The 25489-nt window shown below is 35.8% G+C and overlaps 1 protein-coding gene across 1 annotated transcript in view; it reads right to left on the reverse strand.

Annotated features, from left to right (window-relative positions):
* Positions 1 to 7275: 7275 nt before the first annotated feature.
* The window catches only part of SNAP91 (synaptosome associated protein 91), a 158011-nt gene continuing 139797 nt past the window's right edge, over positions 7276 to 25489 (reverse strand). Inside the window, exons 25-30 of the mRNA XM_077162350.1 lie at positions 19451 to 19481; positions 18099 to 18210; positions 15269 to 15352; positions 13537 to 13641; positions 10778 to 10880; positions 7276 to 8897 (exon numbers count right to left, since the gene is read on the reverse strand). Of these exons, the coding sequence (XP_077018465.1) occupies positions 10788 to 10880; positions 13537 to 13641; positions 15269 to 15352; positions 18099 to 18210; positions 19451 to 19481 (425 nt within the window). The 3' untranslated portion in view covers positions 7276 to 8897; positions 10778 to 10787. The remainder of the gene's footprint in view (positions 8898 to 10777; positions 10881 to 13536; positions 13642 to 15268; positions 15353 to 18098; positions 18211 to 19450; positions 19482 to 25489) is intronic.

The following is a 25489-nucleotide window of genomic DNA, read 5'->3' on the forward strand; positions in this document are numbered from 1 at the left end:
ATACAAGTAAATGTGTTTTGGCTATTAATTTCTAAAAGTACCTGCTAGTCTTAAAAAAATACTTTTATAAAACCTGCTTTTGCCAAAAATGATCAGCAAAAACATTTCCAATTAGTTAACAGAACAATCTTTTTGAGAAACATTGATTTTTCCAGATAGGTTACAATTCCTTCTTCAATGGCCAAACCATAAATTTCAGAGACATTTAGATTTGTTCTAATTGATGGTAACACGCTTTTCTCATCATATGGGATCAGTATATAGGCAGATTTACAATTTTTTAATTGATTCACTATTCAATTTTGGGGGAAAAGCACCATCAAATGGTTCTTTTTCCTACTTACAAATGAAGTTCGTCTACTCCTATTCTTTTCTATATTTATTAACATGAAATTTGAGCCAGTTAGCTCAACTGTCTAGAGCATGATGGACAAAACGCATGATACCAGACCAGGCTAGTCTGCTTTATTCATAGATAAGGTGTCTATTCTAAATTCACTAGTTGCACCTTGAGCTAGGATCAGGGACCCCCAAAAACATACCAGTCACTGGAGGAACTAGGCAAAGGAGTATGGATGGCAGCTTGGGAGAATCAGTCTCCTCTTAACTTTTATCATCATCATCATCTCAAAATTTTCATATTTCATTAGTGTTATTAATACTCAAACTTGCATTTGTGTTATTGAAATCCTGTGCATGTATTCATATACTGAAAATTTTGTGCTCTTGCACACATGGCATAGAGAGGGGAATAACTCAGAGACTCTATAAATACACTGAACACAGTATTTGGAATGCCCCTCTAGGCTTTTGCTCAGCCTAGCTATTACTCATTTCCCTTATTCTTTCATTAATTTTACATTTAATTTAATGAATAATTTGTAATACACCATATACAATAATATCTCAGTTATCTAAAATTTCCTTCCTAATTTCAATTTTCCAAAATACGGCAAAGTACATTCAGTGAAAAATATTTGCCTCTGAATAACAAAGTGTTGTACCACAATATTACATCTACTTTAGAAATAAGCCTAACAATTTATCTGGCTTTCCAACCTGTAATTAGAAGGCAGCTGCTGAGGTGAGTCCAGAGCCATCCCAGAAGTGACAGCCTGAAGGAGGAGGGGGATGCAGACAAACTACACAACCATTAAAACCCAGGTATGAGGACTAAAAATTATAGTAGTTTAGAGCTAATTAGTTTCAGTGTAAGAGACTCTGTGAACTGTACCAGTCTGTGAAGGCTTACTAATAGATATTACGCTTATAGTGATGACCAGGTATAAGATTAATTATGTCCAGCACGAGTTTTAGAAGGCATTACACATAAAACAAAGTTCATCAAGAAAGTTTAACATATTTTTAAAAAGTCTTATTTAAAAGAGAAACATCTAAAATGAAACTCTAATAAAAAAAGTAAAGAAAAAAAAACTTTCCCCAATAATTTATTAACCACCTCCCCAAATCTTTAACAATTAAAATATTTGTGCATTTTAACTGTTAAGTTGTGTCATTTAAAGTTCGGAAGTTGTCCTACAACTGCACCCAATGTATGCATAGGTATTGCACTATAGCACATAGATACAGCAACTCTGGTGCAACATAAAAAATTCAGGATGTGAAATCAAAATATGTTCAACTGCTGACCATGGTCAACTGGCTGCCCTGTGTAGAGCAAATGTTCACCAAATATAATCTGCCGATAATTGTAATTAGCATTATAAGTTGATAGAAATTGTCTACTATAATAAACTAGTTGCATTCTGTTTTGTCTCATATTTATAAAAGACTGAAATTTTGTAAGTTAGCATGGGTCAGCAGTCATTTTTCTTGAACAACTGTTGTATGTGAAAATATATATGCTCGTACATATGCTGGGAGGATTGGGATAATGATGTAACTCTTGTTCTCTGAAACTAACTCCCTGCCCATTATGCTATTCCAAAACTTCCAGCTAATTGGAACAACACAACACTTTTTATAAAACTGTCCCAATAAGGACCTTACCTCTCCTTAGCTAGATGAACAATTCAGGGGCCTCATGTGTAATCCTTGAGCTACTTGTGGCTTCTGAAAGTAAGAAGGAGAGCCCTTTTCTGTTCAAACCCTTTGCTCACTGGGGCCTCCCTTTCTATTAATTGACAAAAGTCAAGACTTTGCAATTTTTGTTTTTTTTTTTTAGAACTTAACCTGCTGCTGGTTATCCAGATTCCAGATTACACAGCAACATAATCCTTAGAGTATAGAGTAAAAGATTATACTAGTATGTGGTAGAGAGAAGATCTGGGAAGACATATATCTGTTTCTCAAAACTACTTTAAGTGGATCTATTAGAAAAATTACAGCAAAACCGTCTTAGAAGATAAACTTTCAAAATGTTTCAAAAAAATAATTTTTTTTTTGAAATACAAGATGCTGTTTTTTTTTCCTTTTTAAAAATCAGGCTGTGCTTGGTGCCAAAATTCTACTGCCAAACAAAAGTACCACTTTTATCAAGCAATTACCTAAAAATAAAAGCGTGTTTTTTTGAGACAGAACTGAATTTAGTATTCTGCCACTGCACTTGGAACATTTACTTTAAAAGGCCTTCTTTGTGGCCTGGAAAATAAGCGACACTATTGTACCCACCCAATGGGCAGCTGTGCCACCTCATGCAGACCAGGATGTGATTGATGTGGCTCTGTGAATGGATGCCCTGGGCAGTCATTCTGCCCACACATAGCAGCATCTTCCCCCTGCATATACCCCCAAATTAAAGCCTGGATTTTGGTGGAAACTAGTGTAGCATGATGCCACATGGAACACTTTTTATGAAACAAAATACTTTTTGCGGTTCTCCCATTTGAAGTATTTAGAAATTGTCTCTTTTGCCAGTATCATCTATAACTTCCAAATAGATCTACACACTGTGAGTCCACTAGACTTATATATCAGTGTTCTCTTAGCCCAGTGGTTCCCAAATTTGGCTGCTCATAGGAATGGCCTAGGGGATTATTTTATAAATCCAGTCTCCAGTTTCCAATCCTGTGGATGAGGCCAGAAATCTGTATTTGATAAATATCTCTAGGTAATAGTGATGATCATATGGTAGGACATAAAATAAGATGTCCTACCATATGACATCTTATGTCCTACCATAAGATTGTAGAACAGTCTTAGCCTATCTTCCCTAAAATAATTCTCCCATTCCCCCCAGAATCTCCTTCTTTATGCCATGATGTTTGTCTTTTTCATCTAGGTTAAGTGTTTTCTCAGTTTTATTTGCTTTTACGTTTTTTATCACAGGCTACCTCAAATACTTTGGTGAGGAAAGTGGTGATATAAATTATTGAATACATAGATAGTATTCTTTTCAGTCTTTTTATAAAATGGAAATAAACATTTTCACAGTAGCATTGCCATAATACTGTCTTACTATGGCAAGAAATTATTCAATTGTACAAAATTCCTGAACATATGTGATGATTTTATAATCAATGACAAAATCTAATTGTATTTATTTCCTGGAAATTAGATATCTGTGTTTGTTTTCATTTATACAATATAAACCTTACAATATAAGTGAGATCAATTCAACATAGTTCAACAAACTTTTATTGAGTCCTATCTTAGGAGCTCAAGATAGAGAGTCACTTAAGTGTTAGATTCTACCCTTCTTCAGAGAAATCTAGTAAGGAAATCAGATATATAAAACAAATAATAGTGTGGAAAAGGTGAAGTATAGATGCTGGAGGAATCTATCTGAGAAGAATCAGCTCTATCAGAGTGGGAGACTATAATGAAAAGAAAAGTGTCCTAGAAGATCCTCAGGTATCTAAGGTAATCCATGAGAGAAGAAGCAGTCTACGTGAAGACATGGAAATGTGACACTGCACATTTGTGTGAGGATATAGTATTTTAGGGTTGCTGTTGTAGGCAGTACTAGATGAGGAGTGCAGCTTGCAGGCTAGGCTTATTCCAGATCACAGAAGGCCTTGAATGTCATGCTAGAGAGCTCGGACTTTAACCTTTACATGATCAGAAACTGATGCACACTTTGAAGCAAGACATGAGTGGATGGGAATTTTGAGAAAGAACCCTTCTGACAGCAATATGTAGGCTGGATTGTAGTAGCATATTGTCAGGATTAAAGCCCAATAAAAAGTCCAACAAAGAGGCTCCTGGAGTGCATTTGAGGGGTCCTGAGGACCTGCTCTAAGGAACTGGCAGTGGGAATGGTAAGAGAGGAGCAACTTGTGGGACACTGAAGGAGCAGAATATTCAGTACACTTAGTGGCTCACTGTATGTTGAGGGTGACATGTCACTGTCTCTGGCTTGGGAGATTGAGTCGATGGTGAACGATCAACTAAGACAGAAAAACCACCAGGCTTGAGAAAAAGACGCGTCCACTCTTAGACATATCATTTTTGTAGAACATTTCTTAATAAGGTTGATACCCAGATATAAAGAAAGCAATGATAAGGTTAAAAAAAAATGTGGTTCTATAGTTAGTTAGCTCATTAGTTAATATGTAATCAGTAAGTTATATAACATATTTAGTTCTGAAACCCAGTAAAATAGCCATCAAACCTTTTTTTTCTGCTCTAAATTAAATGCTCCTTAAAATTTTTTTCCATGAGGATGAGGTTTTCTGAAAATCTAGTCCTAAATTTACATCTGAAATATTATATATATGGTCATAACTTGATCTCCTGTTTTTCCATAGAGTACCAGCATCCAGGTGATCCAAAATAACAGATGACTTAAAATATAGGTCCAACTTTCCTTGGGACATATTTATAAGACTTTTTCAGACTGTAAGGTTTACCTTCCAACTCTTTTTTTTTGGTATGCTGTATGGCAGGGCCACATTTCATTATTTTTCCATGTGAGTATCCTGTTATTGCAGTACCATCTGTTGAATTTCTGCTTTGTTTGTTTTTGCTTGATTCTTTGTTTTTTGGTAAATGCATGGTCTGGGAATCAAACCCGGGTCTCATGCATAGCAGGCAAGAATTCTACCACTGAACTACCCTTCAACTTCCCCAGCTCTGGTTTTACAAACAGAATTACAGATTATAAAATAAGTTGACTTACCCTAAAGATATTTTTCACAAATGTACCCACTGTGAAGCTTTCCAGCGACTACATGACATTGGTTATTGCAATAGATTAAAGCAATATGAGAATGCAGCTCTGTTTTATTAAATTTAATACTGAAGAGATTTACAAAAATGGTAAAACAATGCCACTCTTCTAAACCATTTTTTTGAAATTGATTTCTCATAAAAATATTTATTAATATGTAATGGTTTCAGTATTGTTATTTTTAAATCAATTGAGACAACTATTTAAAGTATTTTTCAGCTTTAGTTTCTAATATAGCAAATATTGATAGACATAGCCCACATAAACAAAATCTTTTAAGAGTCCTCAATAATTTTTAAAGAATGCAAGAGAGTCGTGAGACCAGAGTTTGAAAATTGTTACTCTGTATATTGAATATAGAATATTTACTACATTTGTTGCAAAATGGTTTTTTTGCATACTTACATACATGGCAAGTATGTAATAAAGTGAAAATTAACTCAGGATCTGAGTTTAGCTAAGGTTAATTACTATGTCACTGAATCACATCACTCCTGCCTATGTTTCCACTTACAGAGGAGATCTGAGTAATGGATCCAGAAATGAAATCTGTCCTCAATGCTGTGAGAATCAGAAATATTTTTAAAGTCCTAGAGTACTAGCAAACTACCACAAAATATGATGCTTCAAAAATATAGACCACTGTGACTTTTCAACTAAGATAGAAACTCATTTTGATTTTCAAGGAGTGCTTCCATATAAGAAACACCATACCCACTGTGGCAAGACTTTGCCCTTTCTCCAATAAAATCTGGGGATATTTTGTTAATGTCAATTTAAATTAAAGGCAGAAAGAGGCCTTGTCACAATATACCTTTTTGTGAATCAATTTCTCATTTCGTATCTGCTCCTTTCATCCTCTTCAGAACCTCACAACTCCTCCTAAAACCTCTTCGGGTTTTTATTTTTTTTAATTAGATAAAGATGAAAAGACAGGGAACCAAGAAAACTAAACTGAAAGAACCAGGCCTTGCAGTCATTATATCACATATAAAGTGATTCAAATCTTCAACTCAAGCTGAGTTTTTAATTGGTATTGGTTCTTCTATTCTAATGATTGACAAAGAGCTACTAAAACTCTAATAACATTTGAAAATACTTGCACCACAAGAAAAATGCTGTTCAGAAACAAGGTAATAGCCCTGCACTATCCAGGTAAGTGAAAAGACCCCTAAGACCCAATGTACTTGAGTTCATCCCTCAGACACTTACCTGGTACCCACTGAGGTGCCTGATGCTGAGAGTACAAACAGGAGATGGTGCATGTTCACAAGCCGGAGCAGAGGACACCTTCACAGTGGATTACAATTCCGTGTGGGTAGTGCCATAAAGGATCAGGAAGGTTGTGTCCTGAGAAGAGAAGGATAGGAGCAGGAACAGGCCATGACGAACAATTGGAATTTTGCCACGCTGGTAGGGCTTGGGGGTAATTTCAGGCAGAAGGTCTTGTTGGAGCCAGCAAAGAGCTTGGTATCCCCTGCAGTGAGTTGTTAGTGTGTTTACTTACAGAGTGGTATGTGTGCAGGAGAGAGCAGAGGTGAGGGCACTGATGAGGCTAGAAAGGCAGGGTAAAACCATGGTAGAAATGCTCACCATGTGCAAGAACTCCATGATAAGTTGGACCTGTCTTGAAAATTATCCAGGGTGGTTAGTTTTTTAAGTACCCAGAAGACCTCATCCAGCATTTCATCTATATAACAATTTGATTACAGGGACGCCACGAATCTCACCACACAAGGCTCCAGTGTTAGACTTAAAAATAAAGTTCTTAAAACCTTCTCTTGTTAAGAATTTATATGACATGGGCTATTTAATGAAGAGAAAATAGCTTAGTAAAAATGCAATATTAAATTTACAATTATTTATCATTTAAAACACATTTTTATTGCCATATACCCACAAGGTACTATATGTTCAAAATGCGATCTATAAACATCATTTTAGATAATCAGATACTAGCTTCTGAAAGTTATTTCTCAAGATACAAGACCTAGAAAATAAGGGGAAGACAGTTTTAAAGTAGAAATTTAACAAATATTCTATTGGAAATTGGACTCCTTTTTTGAGGTGCTACTATCATTGTAACAATCTAGTTGTGTTCATAAAGTCACCCAGTTTTATTTAAGTGGGCTAATCTAAGTTTTGCTTGTGTGTGCAAATATATGTGTAAATTGTAACCCCTAAAGCCATATTATTCTTCAATTTCCATGGAGAATTCTCACAAAACCATTATAAGGATTTTATTGCACATTTTAAAAGAAGGTCCACCTCACGTATTTTAAATTTTCAATATTTTGCGTGTGTTATGTGTATCATTTGAAACAGACTTTTCTCCTCACAAATAATCAGAGAGAAAGATTACGTTTGCATTTTCTTTGTTCAAGGTGTTTATTGCATCTCAGAGGGCTTACATGCACTGGGTTTTTAAACCGAATTACAAAGAAAAGCCATTTTGAAATTGGTTTCAGGTAATTTTCCCCCATTACAGTGTATGTTATCCCCACAGTAAATTCAGATACAACCACTTTTAATGGTACCATACATCTATTAAATAATTTGAAAAATAGGCAAACACCTTTCCAACCCAATATGCTTTTATAAAGAGCTGCTGAGCCACTAGCAACACTGATCAACAGTGAAATCATTTATGCATCAAAATCTTAAGCCAAGCCATCAGCACAGACAGTATGACAACAAATTGAAAATTAAAGAATACAGTATGTACAGTAAAGGATACAGTTCTCTGAATTAGTTTAAATCCTAATCACAATGGTACAAAAAAACCCACTTTGAGCTCAACTGAGGAATGGAAGAACACTAGTCTACAGAACACACAAAGAAATACCAAATTAACAGATGTACATAAAACCCACAATAAAATTAAAATGCTTGCAGTAATCTTTAAATTACACATATACCTTGGAGTGCCTTCATAATCACTTGAAGTAGCACATTTCTAAACTGCTTTTTCACTGACATAACAGAAACGGACCCTTTACTTTTCAGTGCACTTAATCAAGAATGAATAAATAGGTCAACTTAGACATAAAACCTGTCAAATATAATTAAAATATATATTTCATATAGCAGTGATAAATATGGAATTCTTCCCATGTGATTTTTCATTCTTGATAAGGTAGCTTCAAGGAGAAGTATTTATTATGGACATTGACCTTTATATTTTTTAAAATAAAATTTCTTAACATATTCAGTGCCACAAAAATAAACATTTCTCACAACAGTTGAAGTTCCTGTGATAGGAAAAATGTACTCCACACTGAAAAAATTTTTTGTGTAGTTAAGAGCGTTGCCTTTACTATCTGACAATATCGCACTATGCTTGTAACAGAGATACAGAAGAAAAGAGAATGTAAGGGGAGAGTTTAGGGTATGTCCAAAAGTTATATATACATTGAAACCTTCAAAAACACAGACATCTTTCCAAATGGCTCACCACACAACAGCTGCATCATCCGTTCATGGGCGAGGTCCAAAGAGCACTAAAGGTATCAGAAACATTCATTCATTGTTTACATCGTACAACACACAAATGACCCAAATACATTACAATTGTGAGAGTAGGGATAACAGCTAAGGTAGTACACATTCCTAATATTCACTTTCACAGCTGTGCTACACATTTTGGAAGAGAAGTTATGAGTAAGCATCGGGTTTGGTACTGGTGGCTCACTTTGAAACTCTGAGCATCGATCATATTTGAAATCTCCAAACATTTTTTTTTCCTATTCAGTCATAAAAATTGCAGCTGTAAAGATAAAAACAAAAGCACTTGCATTAGAAAACAGAATATTACATACTCCTCAAACATATTACCTTCCTTGCGATTTTACCTCACAATTATTACAAAAATCTTTTCCACAAAGGCATTGTTTTACACAAAAGGTTTGTTCTGTATTAATAAACTCATGTTTATTTATTTTTCACAACTCTTTAAAACAAGTTCAAAATTTCAGCCAAGAATTTTTTTAAAAAAATTTTCAATATATAGTTTCACTTTAGATAAATATTAAGTGAAATTTTGAAATTTGCATAATTATTTGAAATCTTAGTAGTAAGATATTAGTGGTAATTAAAAACATCCAACTTTTTTTTTAAAGGGAAGGACAGTGGCTATTATTTTTGCTTTTATTCAGATGTTATTCAATAAGCCACTTACTAAACAGGTGAACACATGGCAGAATTTAAAGGAAGGGAGATATTCTTGGTATCACCTTCACTTATGACACTCCCTGCTTGTATGCCCTGGCTAGTTCATCCCTCATTAATCATCTCTGTGAGGGTCCCTTCCCTGGGGTCTTATGGCTGAACTAGGTAGCTCACCCTTTCTTTGAGAATAGTCCATGTCTATTCCCTCTTGACTGTGAATCCCTGAGAACAGGGACGGTTTCGAGCATCTCTGTTTCCAGCACTTTTTAAATTTCCTGCTTATGGTGAGGATGATATTTAATGAATAAGAGGTATGTAAAAGGCTGTTTTATGCAACTTCCTTGGTCACCCCTGAAGCTTTAGTTGCTACAAAATAAAGGTACACTGTCTTATTTATGCCTTTATCAGACCAGACTAACCCAAAGTGGAATGCAAATTTTGGGCACAGGGAGAAATTACTTGGTTGATAAGACAAGGCTTAAGAATGACACATTATTGAAAAAAAAAAAAGACACATTATTAAGAAGAAATCATGAAACAGGAATCCATGAAAAATTTAGTAGGCATAAAGGAGAGTTCTTTGTAAAGACAGGCAGTAGATGGATAATAAAACATCACTAGAAGGTGGTCAGAAAATTGTAATACATTTCCTGCTCTCCCACTTACTGTCTATGGCCTTGGGCAAGCCATTCAATGCCCAAGGATCAATTCCTTTATCTGTGAAATTGAGACAAAAAGTATCTGAACAGTGTATCTTACAGGGTTTGATCTACTGAGACGCCAAATGAGTTAAGGACTGAGAAGAAGACGGAAAAATACCATGTAAACAAAAGGTACTTTTATTAGTGTTCATCTACATTCAGCAAATATTTGTTGAGCATTTACTTACCATGTTAGGTGCTGAGGATAATAGGAAATATTTTTCCTTCATTGGTTTCCGTCCATAAGTTCATCATTAATCATTTCATAAATTACATTAGAAATTTAAAACCAGAATATTAGAAATTTAAAATTCTGCTTGAATGCAGAAATGCCAAGGGTAATAATCTAAACTTTACTTTATGAAGCACAATAAGGATTAACAAAACAAAAAATGCACTTATTAGTCAAATACATTCTTGAAAATTTCTAAGTGTAATACTGTAACTGCTAACTTTCTATAAATTCCAGTTGTCATGTAATAAGTGGTTATTATCTAATTTACAAAGCAACTTGGACAGCTTTTAGCTTTACCACCATAATATTGTGGATTATCAGTATAACAACAATTTGGAGGTTTCCTCTCCCTCCCTAGTTTTATAAATAAGATTTAAAATTTATTGATAAGGATAGCTCTTAATATTGATTTCAAATGTATAAATATTCAACTTATTAATATAGGCATCTATTCAAAATACAGAAATAAATATCATACTGAACTAGCTAAGCATTGCATAGCTGATTATTACAAGCCCACAGGAAAAGCTCAATATTAGATACCTTAAATTGTTTACAAGAAATCCTTGATGTTAAGGTCCGCTAATGGGTCCTTTGCTGGAGGTTTCTTGGGACTCTGAGTGGCAGGAGTAGGGCTTGGAGAAAGCTAATTGGGGATAAGCCAGCCCAAGATAGCAGAAATAGAAAGCAAACAGAGAGATATACAAGCATTAGGCAGAACACATACCACAGAAAACAAACATGCAGAAGATTAGATGGCTAAAGGTTTAAAAAATCTATTTTGTTCTACTTACAGTGTTGTGTTTAAAAGTTTGGGTTGGTAAACCAAAACTAAAACCAAACCCCCAAATAATCTTAAATGACATTTGGCTTACTTGAAATTATTTTATATCAAATTTAGCCAAAGCAAAATTTGGGGACTCTGGTAGAACAATATGGATGTCAGTTAGTGAAGACATGGAAAACTAGTTACATAAAGACATTATAAATATATAGAAAAATACAACCAATTTCTCTATGCAAAAGCATTCTTACTTTGAGTTATTAGCATTACTAAACTAGTCAAAGAATTTAAACGGCCTTTCTTAGAGTGAGTTTTGAAGGAAAAATGGAAAAGAAACAGTTTGCAGAAAGCCACTAAAGAAATTACTTAAAATGATTAAGTATAGTGGGATTTCATACAAATTATTTTAAGTGAAAACCAGTCAGGTTTTGGAGAAATGTTTGTTTCAGTTGAACAAACAGTTTCCTAGTCACAAATGTCATCAAATTCCAATCTCTTTGTTCAGTTCACAGAAAAGGCTAAGACTGATTACTAAGGAAAGAATCATGCTGAACATGCTGCAAAAGTAACAAAGAATTAATTTACTTTGTTACTGTTTAACCAATACCTATATTATCTCACTATGTGACAGAAACAACTTCTGGGAGCAAGCTCTTGCAGGAATTTTAGGGCATGAGGCCTTGAATCTGTATAGATTTAACAGTTGACATCTATTTAGTGAGTCTAATAATCTCTTATGCTTGGAGCATGATAAAAAATCTAAGGAATGTGAGTATGTGGGGCAGAAATGTATATTGTTATTGGTTTGTGAACAGAGCTCTATAAGTGAGAATTCTTACATTTGTTCCTGTGCCTAGAAACCGCTAAATGATAGATAAGCCATTATCTACCAGTCAGATTTCCATTTTTAAAATTGGGATACTATTTCAAAGAAATCTCCCCAAAATTAAATGTATGGCTTGAAGTTGTGTGGAAGATAAGAAACTCAAGGAGTTGACCCCATAATTAATAATTAAGTGAGATGACAATATCATGATACCAATCAAAGAATAATGGAATAGCTCAGGCATTAGTAACTTGAAGCCATAAACTCATCTTTATTTTATTCTCTAATATAATTATTTATACTTCTCTGAAATAGGAAGCACGAACTAAAAATCTGTGTAAGGCATATCATTCCCTGACTTACTAGTTAAAACAATGCTTTTTCTTCATATCATCTATTTTTCAATCTCATTCTTCAAATTAAGTAAATTAATTGATGTTCTCTAACACTGGTATTGCACAAGAAAGACAATGGCATTAAGTGATAAAATCAGTTTATTTCTAAAGCTTTCAGTATACCAAAGACAATAAGGTTAAAAAAAATCTCAACATTCTTTCAAGTTCATAAAATAGAAACACATTTTTCCCCCCAAAAAGGTGGTATATATTCACGTATATATTCAACTGTTGAGAAAACATTTATGAAAAATGATATCCCTATTAGAATATAAATATAGCCAGGTTAAACTTAATCCCAACAGTCCCCCACAAAGCTTTTCTCATTCCTCAATCCCCCAAATGTGGGTAGCCTTCATTTGTCTTAGAGAAGACCAGAAGAATTCTCATGAAGCCAGTGCTGTGGTTATGGCCTTAAAGGTTAGGTATTCTCGCATTTGAAATCCATGTTTCAATGCGAACCATCTTCTTTCCTGGTCAGCTTGGTTTTGAGGGGTTAAAGTAAAGAAGCTGAAAGCAAATTTGGGGGGATGGGTAAAGGATGAATTTAGAGTTGGACCAAGGAAGCTGGGATTAAAGCTTCCTAAAGCAAGGGGTTAAAGTACGCTCAAATTCACAGTAGATATTCTGGGGATATGGTCATATAAGTATATATGTGGTAAGTTAAAAATATTATAGGAGGTTTTACTGATACTATTAAAATAAATTTACACTTAGTGATACTATTAAAAATATATTTGGGCTATTTCATTTGGTTTGCTAAGCATGGTGTTAGTAAAGTTATAACTCAGCGTTCTGACTCCATCCAAGCCAATATCTCATGGTGAAAAACACTCGGGTTCCACTTATACTTCCACCTTGTCCTGGCAATTTATGAGAGGAATCTAGAAAGGGTGATTGGTCAGGATGACTAGCAAAATTAGAAGCAAAACAGTTCGACAAAGTGCCTCTATTATTGCATCTTTTAAAATGAAGGGAGTATATAACAAATCAAAGATCAAAAGTATTCATTTCTCTGGGACAAATGCCCTAAATGCATTAAGTGTCCAGTTTTACATAGGTACCACTCTGAGTAAGTAGGAGAAGAATGGAGGGATCACAGGATAATTAGTTATTTCTATCATTTGTCTCCAAACCTCCCACTATTGCTAATCCATCTTCCATGTTCCCTTTACATCTGAAGCAACAGAAATGAGGACTGTATTAGATAAAAACACATTTTAAGTGTCCGCCACATGACAGTTATGCTTTTATAAATTAACGCAGCCATTTGCAGACAACATTTAAAAAAACTGACCTGTGTACCAGGTCCAGCTGTAGCTCCAAAGGGTGGCCTCATCATGGGCTGTGCAAACATGACCGGCTGCTGAGGCATCATGGGCAGCCCTGTCCCAGCAGGAGGCTGAAAAGGAAGAGTGTTCCACTAGGCAATGCCTTCACATTGACGCTGTTAATATTCTTCTGACAGTTTCTGAGGAATCCAGGTCTGTGAGACAGTATGCTTTGTAATTTTCAACTGTGGGTGCTGCGAGGCTGGAAGATGGGAGAAGGTCGCTGGCAGAGGGTTTAAGCCTGATTGGCCACACAGCATCCTCGTCCCAACCAGGTTTTGCTATTGTTTATTTGTCAAGAGTATTTCCTTTTTTTTTTTTTTTTAACTTTTTAAAATTGTATAATACATATACAAAGCAAAAGAAAAAAATAGCAATAGTTTTCAAAGCACTCTTCAACAACTAGTTACAGGACAGATCCCAGAGTTTGTCATGGGCTACCACACTAACATCTCAGATTTTCCTTCTAGCTGCTCTAGAACATTGGAAGCAAGAAGGAATAAATATTTTTTTTATCATGACAATCAATTTTTTTCTTTTTTGTGAAAAATAACATATATTCAAAAAAGCAATAAATTTCAAGGCACATCATAACAATTAGTTGTAGAAAAGATTTCAGATTTGGAATGGGTTACAATTCCACAATTTTAGGTTTTCACCTCTAGCTGCTCTAAGATGCTGGAGACTAAAAGAAATAATCAATATAATGATTCAGCAATCATACTTGTTTGTTAAACTCTACCTTCTCTGTATAACTCCACCATCACCTTTCGTCTCTTTAGGGGTATTTGGCCTATGGCCATTCTAACCTTTTCATATTGGAAGGGGCTGTTGAGTATATGGGATGGGGGAATGGAATGAGCTGATATTCTGGAGAGGTTTGCCCCTCTGCATTTCAGGACTTATCTGGCCCAGGGACCCATCTGGAGGTTGTATGTTTCTAGAAAGTTACCCTAGTACATGGAACCTTTGTAGAATCTTATATATTGCTTAGGTGTTCTTTAGGATTAGCTGGAATGGTTTCGGTTATGGTTTGGCAAGTTATGATAGGTGGCAATGTCTCACTAAAGCTTGTGCAACAGCAGCCTTCAGAGTAGCCTCTTGGCTCTATTTGAACTCTCTCAGTCACTGATACATTATATGTTACCCTTCTTTTCCTGCTTTTTATCAGGATGGATCCCCTGGTGACAGGGCCAGACTCATCCCTGGGAGTCCTCTCCCATGCCGCCAGGGAGACTTCCACCCCTGGATGTTATGTCCCACATAGGGGGAAGACAACGATTTCACTTGTAGAGTTGGGCTTAGAGAGAGCGAGGCCACATTTGAGCAAGAGCATTGGCTTTTAAAGAGATTTAAAAATGTGTTTCTTTATGGAAAATGTCCCTAACATTTGCTGGTGACAGAAGTGATAAGTAGAAAGCCCTACTATAGTGATGAAGGGCTGATTTTGATTCAGGTAAGATTATGGCTGGAGAATCTTATTCCAATAATGACAAAAGTTCAGGTACTCTATAAATTATTTCATGTATTGAGATTTCTTACCATCTAAAGCAAATCCTTTAACTTTAAAATTTTACTTTATGCATTTTGAGGTGATCGTATGCTATAGCAGTACTGTTAGTTTGGAATTTGGCAAAGGCTTTAGAATGTCACTGATATTTCAGAACATTATAATTTTTAGCACAGGTTACCACTCACCATTCCAAATCCTGCACCAGGTTGTCCAACAGATGGTGCTCCGGCAACAGGAGGAACAGAACTGGTTGGAGGTACAGTTCCCTGCTACCAAAAATACACACACAACACACACATACAACAACAAACAAATACAAATAACCAACATAATTTGGTTTTAAAACGACAGTTTTAAAATGCACCCACTTCAACTATGTGAAGATATAATGAAACCTCAAATTCAGTTCTAAATTTTAAAATCTGGCTCTAGCACCATGCCAGTGGGATAAGCAAGGTTGCTGACTTGATGTTTACAGTCGCTGTGCTAGCTGGGCTCATGAGCTTAAAGCTTGCTCACAGCACCAGGCTTCCTCTCTCTCCTTATACCCACCCCCACCGTAAAAGAGTCAAACTTACCTAGGCTCATCTTTTCCTATCATCAAATATTCTGACAGGTATTGGGTTAGATATCTAAGGCAGGTGCTTTCATTTATTTTTTAAATGCTTGGTTTCCAATTTTAATTAATTAATTAATTAATTATTTCCAATTTTATTCATTATTTAGCAAATTGCCCCACACAGAAACCTGGGCAAAACCACTCCTTTGGGGGCCTCATTCACTGAAGTCTGTTCCCAAGTAGTGTGGATTCTACTGGAGAATTTGCTTTCTTCTCTTCCCTTCCGCCCTCATCTCAGGCTATCAACCAATCAACCAATCAACCAACCTACTGCCCTCCTTCTCTCCCTCCTTTTATTTATTTTAACCTATAGCTAATATGCTACATACCATGTATTTGGTCTATTCCCTCCTTTACTTCCCTCCACTCCAAAACCTTAGACTCTGCTATTAAAGTGATTGTTCCTAAACTAACCTTTCAAAATTAATAAAAGCTTTATTCTTCTGATAAGGGCAATACTATTAAAGCATAAACTCCTTAGAACAGCACATTAGGCCTCTCTCATTTTGCATGGAAGAGAATAGGAAAATTAATTTTTTTAATTGGTAATGATAATATACATTGTGAGATTTAATGTCAATATACAGTATTAAAAAGATTTATAAATTCAGTTCTACAGAAGCTTTTCTTTCTTTAATACTCTTTATATGTTTATTGCTCTTGTTCCCTTTCTCCAATAAGGCATTGGTTCTCAAACAATTGTTTCTAAGAATGGAGTAGAGTCCCCAGCTGGGGAGTGCTGCCTGTGTATGGTCTCAGGTCTTAAGGAAATGCTTGGGGTACACCAAACTCTATTTTGGGGTCCTAAATGCTCCCTTTCACACTTAAATGTGTCCTGGTTTGGATAATAAATCCTATGATCAATAGGCATAGATCAGTTTTAAAAGATTTGTGGTTTCTATGAAGTATCCTTGTAAAAATTAAAACAGAACTCTTTATAGCTAAATACAAAACTGTCTACTTGAACATTGTTTTTATATAATGATAAAGACTTGAAAAGAAAAATACCTAGATAATAGGTCATTTTCTCATTTTTACCTGTTTTAAATTGCCTCTTAAAACTAAGCTCTTTCATCAGACTCTGAACTCACCAAATACAGAGTATTGGGGCTTGGATTTCCTGCTATCCTACTAATGTCATGGGATGGGGCCCCATATCTTCAGTAGGGGCCAAAGGAAATGGGTATTGGGAACCAAGCTGGAGTACAGAATGTGTTTCCCTTTAGAAAGTATGGTATAAATCATAATTTTTTTTTTGTGGGGGGGGGTGTATGGTCTGGGAATTGAATCTGGCTCTCCTGCATGGAAGGCGGGCATTCTACCACTGAACCACCCATGCACCCACTGAACCATTCATGCACCCTAAATTATAATTTAACTAATATTATTAATATGGTTTTGTGGTAAATTCTGGATTCAAAAGGACTTTTTCAAAACTGTTTTGAGTATATTATTTATAAACTTGTTTGAAAGAAAATGTGTTCTAAATTTCAAAACTTGGCTATTTAAGTTAATTCTCCAGAATATAATATATTTTAAATGGAGTCTTTCTAAAATATCTGTATTCTGATTTACATTAATCCCTATCATGCATGTATGTTTGGCTGGGGTGGTGGGTGGTTAGGGATTAATTCAGGCTGCATTAAGGATGCACTGAGAGGGCCTTAGGGATGGGTGTTGCATAGATAGGTGGAGGTAGTGACCAAAAGTAAAAACAGTGGGTGAGTTAGGGAAAGCAATCAGCCCAGTTTTGTTAAAACATGGGGCATATATAAGGAGACAGTGAATTTTGTTAACTTAGAAACATATTCTTTTAGTGTTAGCAAATTTCACACAACAATAATTAGTCTTTATTTCCAGTGATATTCATTTTCACAGAGCAAATGGTAACATTAATATATTAATGAAACTTATTAAGCCTTATAGAAAAGACGGTGTTAGTGGTTCAACAAAAAAAAATGGTAAGCAGCATCAATAGGCTTTTAAAAGGAAAGTTCACTTACACAATAGAAAATTGTCCAATCTTTCTGATAAGAAAAAAGTTACTGTTACTATTAAGACAACCAGGAAATGTGGACCAGAAACATATAAAATATAGTTAATACTCAAAGATATTAAATGCTTTTGAAAAGTCACTCCAATAAATGTACGTACATAGAACATGTGAAGATGCATACTAGTGCTTCAAAATATTAAAATTAAAAATAGTTTATAATCTTTATTAAGTATAAAGTCAATGGAATTTAGATTTTGGTAAACTTTACAACTTGCTTATATTTTTCAGTGGATGAAAAAGAGGGACAATGGCAATAACAAAGTTAAGCAAAAACATCTTGCTCTATATACTTAGAAATTAGCAACCGGCCTGCACTGCACTGGCCTCCGGGACTACATACCAATGGAGCACTTGCTGGAACACCTGTTGACCATGTTGCAGGAGCTACTTTGGGCTGCCAGTTGGCTCCACCAGTCAACTTTTTCTCTCCAGCATTCCAATGAAGATCTCCCCTAAAATGAAATATGCAAAAAAATTTAAAAATGAATAAAAAACTGTACCTGTTGCAAACTATAGAGCACAGACAACAGTAATATCTTAATATTCTTTGATCAATAGTAATAAATGTACCTCACCAATGCTAAGGGTTAACAATAGTGGGGCATCAGGGGTATGGGATGTTTTGGGTTTTCTTTTTAATTTTTATTTCTTTTTCTGGAGTAATTAAATGTTCTAAAATTGATCATCGTGATGAATGTACAACTATGTGATGAACACTGATTGTATACTTTGGGGACTGTATGGCATGTGAATATATCTCAATAAAATTGCATTTAAAAATAGAGAATGGGGCGGGCCACGGTGGCTCAGCAGGTAAGGATGCTTGCCTGCCATGCCTGAGGACCCGGGTTCGATTCCTGGTGCCTGATCATGTAAAAATAAATAAATAAATAAATAAATAAGTAAAAATAGAGAATGGTATGTAACACCCTGGATTCTTTTGTTTTAGGGTCAGAAAGAGCCTGAGTCTGTGACAATAAAGAGAACAGGTTAAAACTTATAGAGGAGCCTTACCATACTGATTCTAACACAGCATAAAAGAATTCAGAAATTGGGCCTCAAGGAATTCCTTATCATCTCTAATAGAAAAATATGCCACAAAATTCAAATAACTGATTGCATTATAACTGGTTATAAAAAGTTTCAAGTTAATATATCATAAATACTGTACACCTATCTTTTGTTAAATTTAAGATGCATCAATGATGTTGCTTTACTGAATTTGGAGGGTTTCTCAGAAGGTTTTCATACAACTACATGACCCTAACCTGGCTTACAGTGATGTAAGACCACATATTTTGTAAAATGCACTCCAGTTTGAGACATTAAAATATGCATTTTAAAAAAGGGTACATTGTTTATTATTGCAATCCTTCCTTAAAATTGATACTCCATGAAAGACTTTAAATCAATGTTAACTAGGAATGTTGTGATTTAAAGCTACTAAAATATTTAAATCACAATTCCCCAATATTTCTAAATATAACATGACAGTCTAGAGATTGATATAGATTGTTCCTTTTCATTGTAAAATGAAATTCCAGTAGAATAAAAAAAATCCAAAATAAAACAAAAACCACTTTTGAAATTGCCTAACATGATTATTAGTAATTACCACAATGAGTACAATGTTTGCTAAATCTCAAACAAATACAAATAAAATGTTAAAAAGAAACCAGATAAATCACTTACTTTTTTGAGGTGGTACCAGAAATTCCAAGATCTATAAATGGATAAAAGAAAGAAGAATTTAAACCTCTATACTCAGCTTAAATGATACAGTTTGACATTTGAAATATCAAAGACTCTCAGGCTTAGAAAAAGTCCATTTTTGGCATAGGTGTGACTATATTCATGTATACAAAAAAGAAACTATGCTATGAGACATACACACAAATTCAAACCTTTCTTTTGCCTTATTTTAGCATCCTATTTGAGTATCAACTGGTGTTCAGAAAAGATTTCACATGGCAGGTTTGAGACTGCTAACTTAGAAAGGTCTGCTTGCAAGGCTGGCTTTTGGCTGGGTCTGGAAGCTCAGCTGCTAAACAAACAGTTCTGCACACTGATATAAAACTTATGCAAAATGATAAAGGTGGCTCACTGGGCCTAAACTGTGCAAACAATCTGGTTACTGCCCAACATCTGCTTTCCTTTCAGGAGTCTGGAAATGGGGGATGTGGCACAAGTGGGTAAATATTACTTTTACAGCAATACATTACATAAAATTCACATATTCAATCTAATTTCAAAGATCATCTGTGAAATGTCTATGGAAATCCTTTGCCCATTTTTAAATTGAGTTGTCTTTTTATTATGGACTTGTAAGAGCTCTTTATATAATCTGTATAAAAGTCCCCTATCAGAAATGATTTCCAAATATCTTCTTCCATTCTGTGAGTTGTCATTTCACTTTTTTGATGGTATCATTTGTAGCATAAAAGACTTTAATTGGATGTAGTTCAGTTTACCTAATTTTTTCTTTTGTTGCTTCTGCTTTTGGAGTCATATCTAAGAAACCATCCAAGGTCATGAAGATCTACTCCTATGTTTTCTTCTAACAGTTGTTTGTTTTGGTGCTTATGTCTTTAATCTTTTTAGAATTAATTTTTGTGTATGGTATAAGGAAGGTACCCAACATCATTTTTTTTTTTTTTGGGGGGTGCATGGCTGGGGGAATTCAACCTACATGGAAGGCGAGAAACCAATTTCATTTTTTTGCATGTGGATATACAGCAACATCTGTTGAAAAGACTATTCTTTCCCCATTGAATTATTTGGCATCTGTTCTAGTTTGCTAGCTGCCAGAATGCAACACACCAGAGACGGACTGGTTTTTAATAAAAGGGGATTTATTTTGTTGGTTCTTCAGAGAAAAGGCAGCTAACTTTCCACTGAGGTTCTTTCTTATGTGGAAGGCACAAGATGGTCTCTGCTGGTCTTCTCTCCAGGCCCCTGGGTTCCAACAACTTTCCCTGGGGTGACTTCTTTCTGCATCTCCAAAGGTCTGGGCTGAGCTGCTAGTGCTGAGATGAGGAATGCTGAGCTGCTTAGCAGTGCTACATTGCAATCTCCCATTTAAGCACCAGCCAATTAAGTCAAACACCACTCATTGCAGCAGACACGCCTCCTAGCTGACTGCAGATGTAACTGGCAACAGATGAGGTTCACGCACCATTGGCTTATGTCCGCAGCAACAAGACTAGGTATGCTCACCTGGCCAGGTTGACAACTGAATCTAACTAACACAGCATCTTTGCCGAAAATGAATTGACCATAGATTTATAGATATATTTCTAGACTCTTAATTCTCTTCCATTTACTATATATCTACCTCTAAGGCTCTATGGCTTACTCCATTTGTCTATATGTCTATTCCACACTGTCTTGATTACTGTAGCTTTGTAGTAAGTTTTCAAATTGGGAACTGTTATTCCTTAAACTTTTTTTTTTCTTTTTATGCATGAGCAGGCATTGGGAATTGAACCCGGGTTTCCAGGATGGCAGGCAAAAACTCTGCTTGCTGAGCCACTGTGGCCCATCCTATTCCTTCAACTTTGTCCTTTTTTTTTTTTCAAAAAAATTTTGTCTATACGGGTCCCTTGCATTTCCATATGAATTTTAGTATCAGTTTGTCAATATCTGCAAAAAAGCAAGATGGAATATTGATGTGAATTGTCTTGAATTTGTAGGTCAATGCTATTCAGGTTTGTAATATATTTTATTTTTTCAAAAACTACAAACAATAAAATTCAGAAATTTTTTGGGGGGAGGAGTGTACATTTCTATAAAATTTGAAAAATGCACATATTCATGTAACTACTACTACAAGGATACATAGTAATTTCACTACTCCAAAATATTCCCTTGTGCTGGCCCTTGTAGTCAACTCTTCCCCTTACTCCCAACCCTGGAAACCACCAATATGTTCTTCAACACAATAGTTTTGCCTTTACAAGAAAGTCATACAAATGGAATCATACAGTATATATTCTCTTGAGTCTGGCTTCTTCAATTTAGCACAACACATTTGAGATTCATTATGTTGTTTTATGTATCAATAGTTCATTCTCTTTTATTCCTAAGATAAATCCATTGAATGAGTTCAACAGCAATTTACTTATACAGTCACCCATTGGGAGACATTTACATTTGTTTCTGGCATTTTTGAAAAATATTGCTATAAGGTTTCATGAACAGGCCAGGGGTTTGACCGGACAGGAGGGAGGGGGCTGCATTTCTGAGGCTCACAAATCCTAGGTCCTTGGGTGATTACCAAGGAAGAGAGGCATATCAAACCCCAGTACAGGGCAGGAATAATTTCTAATTCCAAGGAAGGAAGCGGCACCAACTTTGGTGGCCAGGAAACCTGCACATGGAATGCAATAAAAGAATGACTGCATCTTGACTTCTGGGAAGATGGGCGAATAGACTAGCTAGAGCTTAGCCCTGTTCCATGGGAAAGTTAGAGAAGGGACAGGAGGGCAACTGAGGTGGCGATTTGGGAGTGCAGCTGACCTGGAAGAGCCTCGGCACCACATGCGACAGCCCTAGTTGCAGAGGCCAAGGAACTGAGAAGCAGAAAGTTGGAACCTGGTGCAGTGCAGAGCCACGGAGCCCATGGGAGTGAACGGATGGGAGCTGGGAACTAGGAAGTAAGCCAGGCCGCATTCCTTGGGTGTGTTACCCTCACCAGTGCAGCCCCATGACTGGCAGCTCATCCCATACTCAACACACCCAAATCCTGTCATCTGCTCCCATTCCCCATGCTCCAGGTACCCCATCAGGCACCAGGGCACATACCTGCCCCACACTCCCACCCCAAGTCAGCCCAGCCTACCTATCCTGCATCCCTTCCAAGCGCCACTTCCCCCTCCCTCTTCCTTGCAGGCTGTTGCCAGCGCATAAAGGCTGTGGGCACTAACCTCCATATGTAGGCTACCCCTTCCCCCCACTCCTGCCCTTGGTGTCATAGGGCCTTACTCTGTAATGCCTGAACTCTGCACATCTGTTTATGGCACTCTCAGGCCCATGGATGCACATGGGCCCCCAATCATGTTATTCAGCTGTGGGAACGGGACTTTATAGCAGTTTGAGAACCGCGCATGCTCATGGCTCTCAGCCATACTTCCCAGCTCTGAAAAAGTCAGCCGAGTCACATCTGGCCCCAATTCACAAAGGCTTAACGCCAACCTGCTGCCACAGCTCTATTCAAGCACACAAAGGGCCCTGTGCCTTAGACCAGCGCACAGCCAGGGTTACGCCCTCCAGAGCAATGCACTCACACAGCTACATACCTCCTTGACCACCGGGCATCCACATTCACAAGCATCAGCTTAACATCACCAACCTGCACCTATATCTGCTGTGAAACAAATCACTGTACTGAGTGCCCACCTCGTGACCTGCTTCCAGCTGTACAACCATCCTGCAAACACAAGGCCTTGGACTACTGAAAGAAATCAACTCTCAAAGTAAATCAATGAAGATATTTACATGCCATGAAGACAGCAGAAGATCACTAAGCATATCACAATGCAGACAGATATAGCTCTGCCTAATGATCAAATTAAAACACCAGAGGAGACACAGATGCTAGAACTAATCAAAGATGTTCATACAACTCTATTTAATAAAATAAGTGAGAATAACAAATAAAGTTTCATGAACAGGTTTTTGTGTGAACATAGGTTTTCATTTATCTAGGGTAAACAGCTATGAGTGGGATTAATGAGTTATAAAAAAGTGTAAATTAACTATAAGAAACTGCTAAACAGTTTTCCAAAATGACTCTACTATTTTGTATTTACACCAACAACGTACAAGAGTTCCAGTTGTTCCACATCCTTGTTGATACTTGGCATTGTTAATGTGTTTTTTTCATATTAGTCATTAATGTTCTTTTGTAGGGGTTAATAAATGAGTATGACTGCTGAATCATTATATTGATATTTTCTTTAGTCTCCAGTATCTTAAAGCAGCTAGAATAAAAAACCCAAATCTGTGAAATTGTAACCTATACCAAATTCTGAAATCTGTTCTTTAACTAATTGTTGAAATGTGCTTTGAAATTAATTGTTTTTGTATATATGTTATTTTTCACAAAAAAGAAAAAACAGTCTATTGTGATGATAAATGTGCAGTTATATGTTGATATTGTGAACCACTAATTGTACACTTTGGATGCTTATGTGGTATGTGACTATATACATGTCAATAAAAATAAATAAATTCACCTTTTTAAAGTGTACAATCCAGGGGTTTTTAGTATATTAAAAATATCTGGGTGCATGGCTGGTTCAATGGCAGAATGATTGCCTTCCATGTGGGAGAACCGGGTTCAATTCCCAGACCATGCACCTAAAAAAAAAACTAATTCCAAAAAGTCTGTATTATTCCAAATGGAATCTCTACATCCATTAGCAATCACTCTGCACACACTCTACCCCACCAATTCTAGGCAATCACTCACCTACTTTTTGTCTCTATGGACTTGCCTATTCTAGATATTTCATGTAAATGGAATCGTACAACATGTGACCTTGTGTCTAGCTTCTTTCATTTAGCATAATGTTTCAGGTTCATCCATGTTACAGCATGTACCATAATTTCACTTCTTTTTATGGCTGAATAATATTCTATTTTATGGATAATACCACAGTTTGTTTATTCATTCATCAGGTGATGGACATGCAGGAATTTCCACATTTTGGCTACTATAAATAATGCTGCTATGAACATTTGTGTAAAGTTTATTTGTAGGGACATATGTTTTGGATTCCCTTGGGAATTTATCTTTGAATGGAACTGCAGAATCTTATGGTAACTCTATGTTTACTTTTTGGAAGAACTGTTAACCATTTTCCAAAATGCTGTACTATTTTACATTCCTACTAGAAATGTCTGAGGATTCCAATTTCTCCATATTCTTGCCAACACTTGATATATTCCCCTTTTTTTTAGCCTCTCAAATGAATGTGAAGTAGTATCTAATTGTGGTTTTGATTTCCATTTACCTAATGACTAATGATGTTGAGCATCTTTTTATGTGCTTATTGGTCATTTGCATATCTTCTTTAAAAAATGCCTGCACAAGTTCTTTACCCATATTTAAGTTGCGTTTGTCTTCTAATTTTGAGTTGTAAGAGTTCTTTATATATTCCGGATGCTAAACCCTTATCAGAGATGTGATTTGAAAATGTTTTCTCCTATTCTGTAAGTCATCTTTTCACTTTCTTGATAAGAGTTCTTTGAAGCACAAAAGATTATATATTTGATGAAGTACTATTAATCTATTTTCCCTTCAGTTGCTTGTCTTCTAGATATTATATCTAAGAAACCATTGCCTAATCCTCAGTCATGAGGATTTACCCTTAGGATTTTCTTCTAAGAGTTTATAAGCTTTATCTCTTTTAGTTAGGTCTTTGATCCATTTCGAATTAATTTTTGTATTTGGTGTTAGGTAGGGATCCAATTTTATTTCTTGTGCAAGTGGATATCCAGTTGTCTCAGCACTTGTTGAAAAGACTATTCTTTCCTTTTTTTTCTTTCTGACATCCTTGTCAGAAATCAATTGACCATAGTTTGATAGATGTATTTCTGGATTTTCAACTCTATCTCATTGATCTATACGTCTTTGCTTATGTCATGACAATATTCTTGATTACTATAGCTTTGTGGTAAGTTTTTAAATTCGGAATTGTGTGTCTACCAAATTTGTTCTTTATCAAT

Source organism: Tamandua tetradactyla, chromosome 5 (genome assembly GCF_023851605.1).
Source record: "Tamandua tetradactyla isolate mTamTet1 chromosome 5, mTamTet1.pri, whole genome shotgun sequence".
Taxonomy (NCBI): domain Eukaryota; kingdom Metazoa; phylum Chordata; class Mammalia; order Pilosa; family Myrmecophagidae; genus Tamandua; species Tamandua tetradactyla.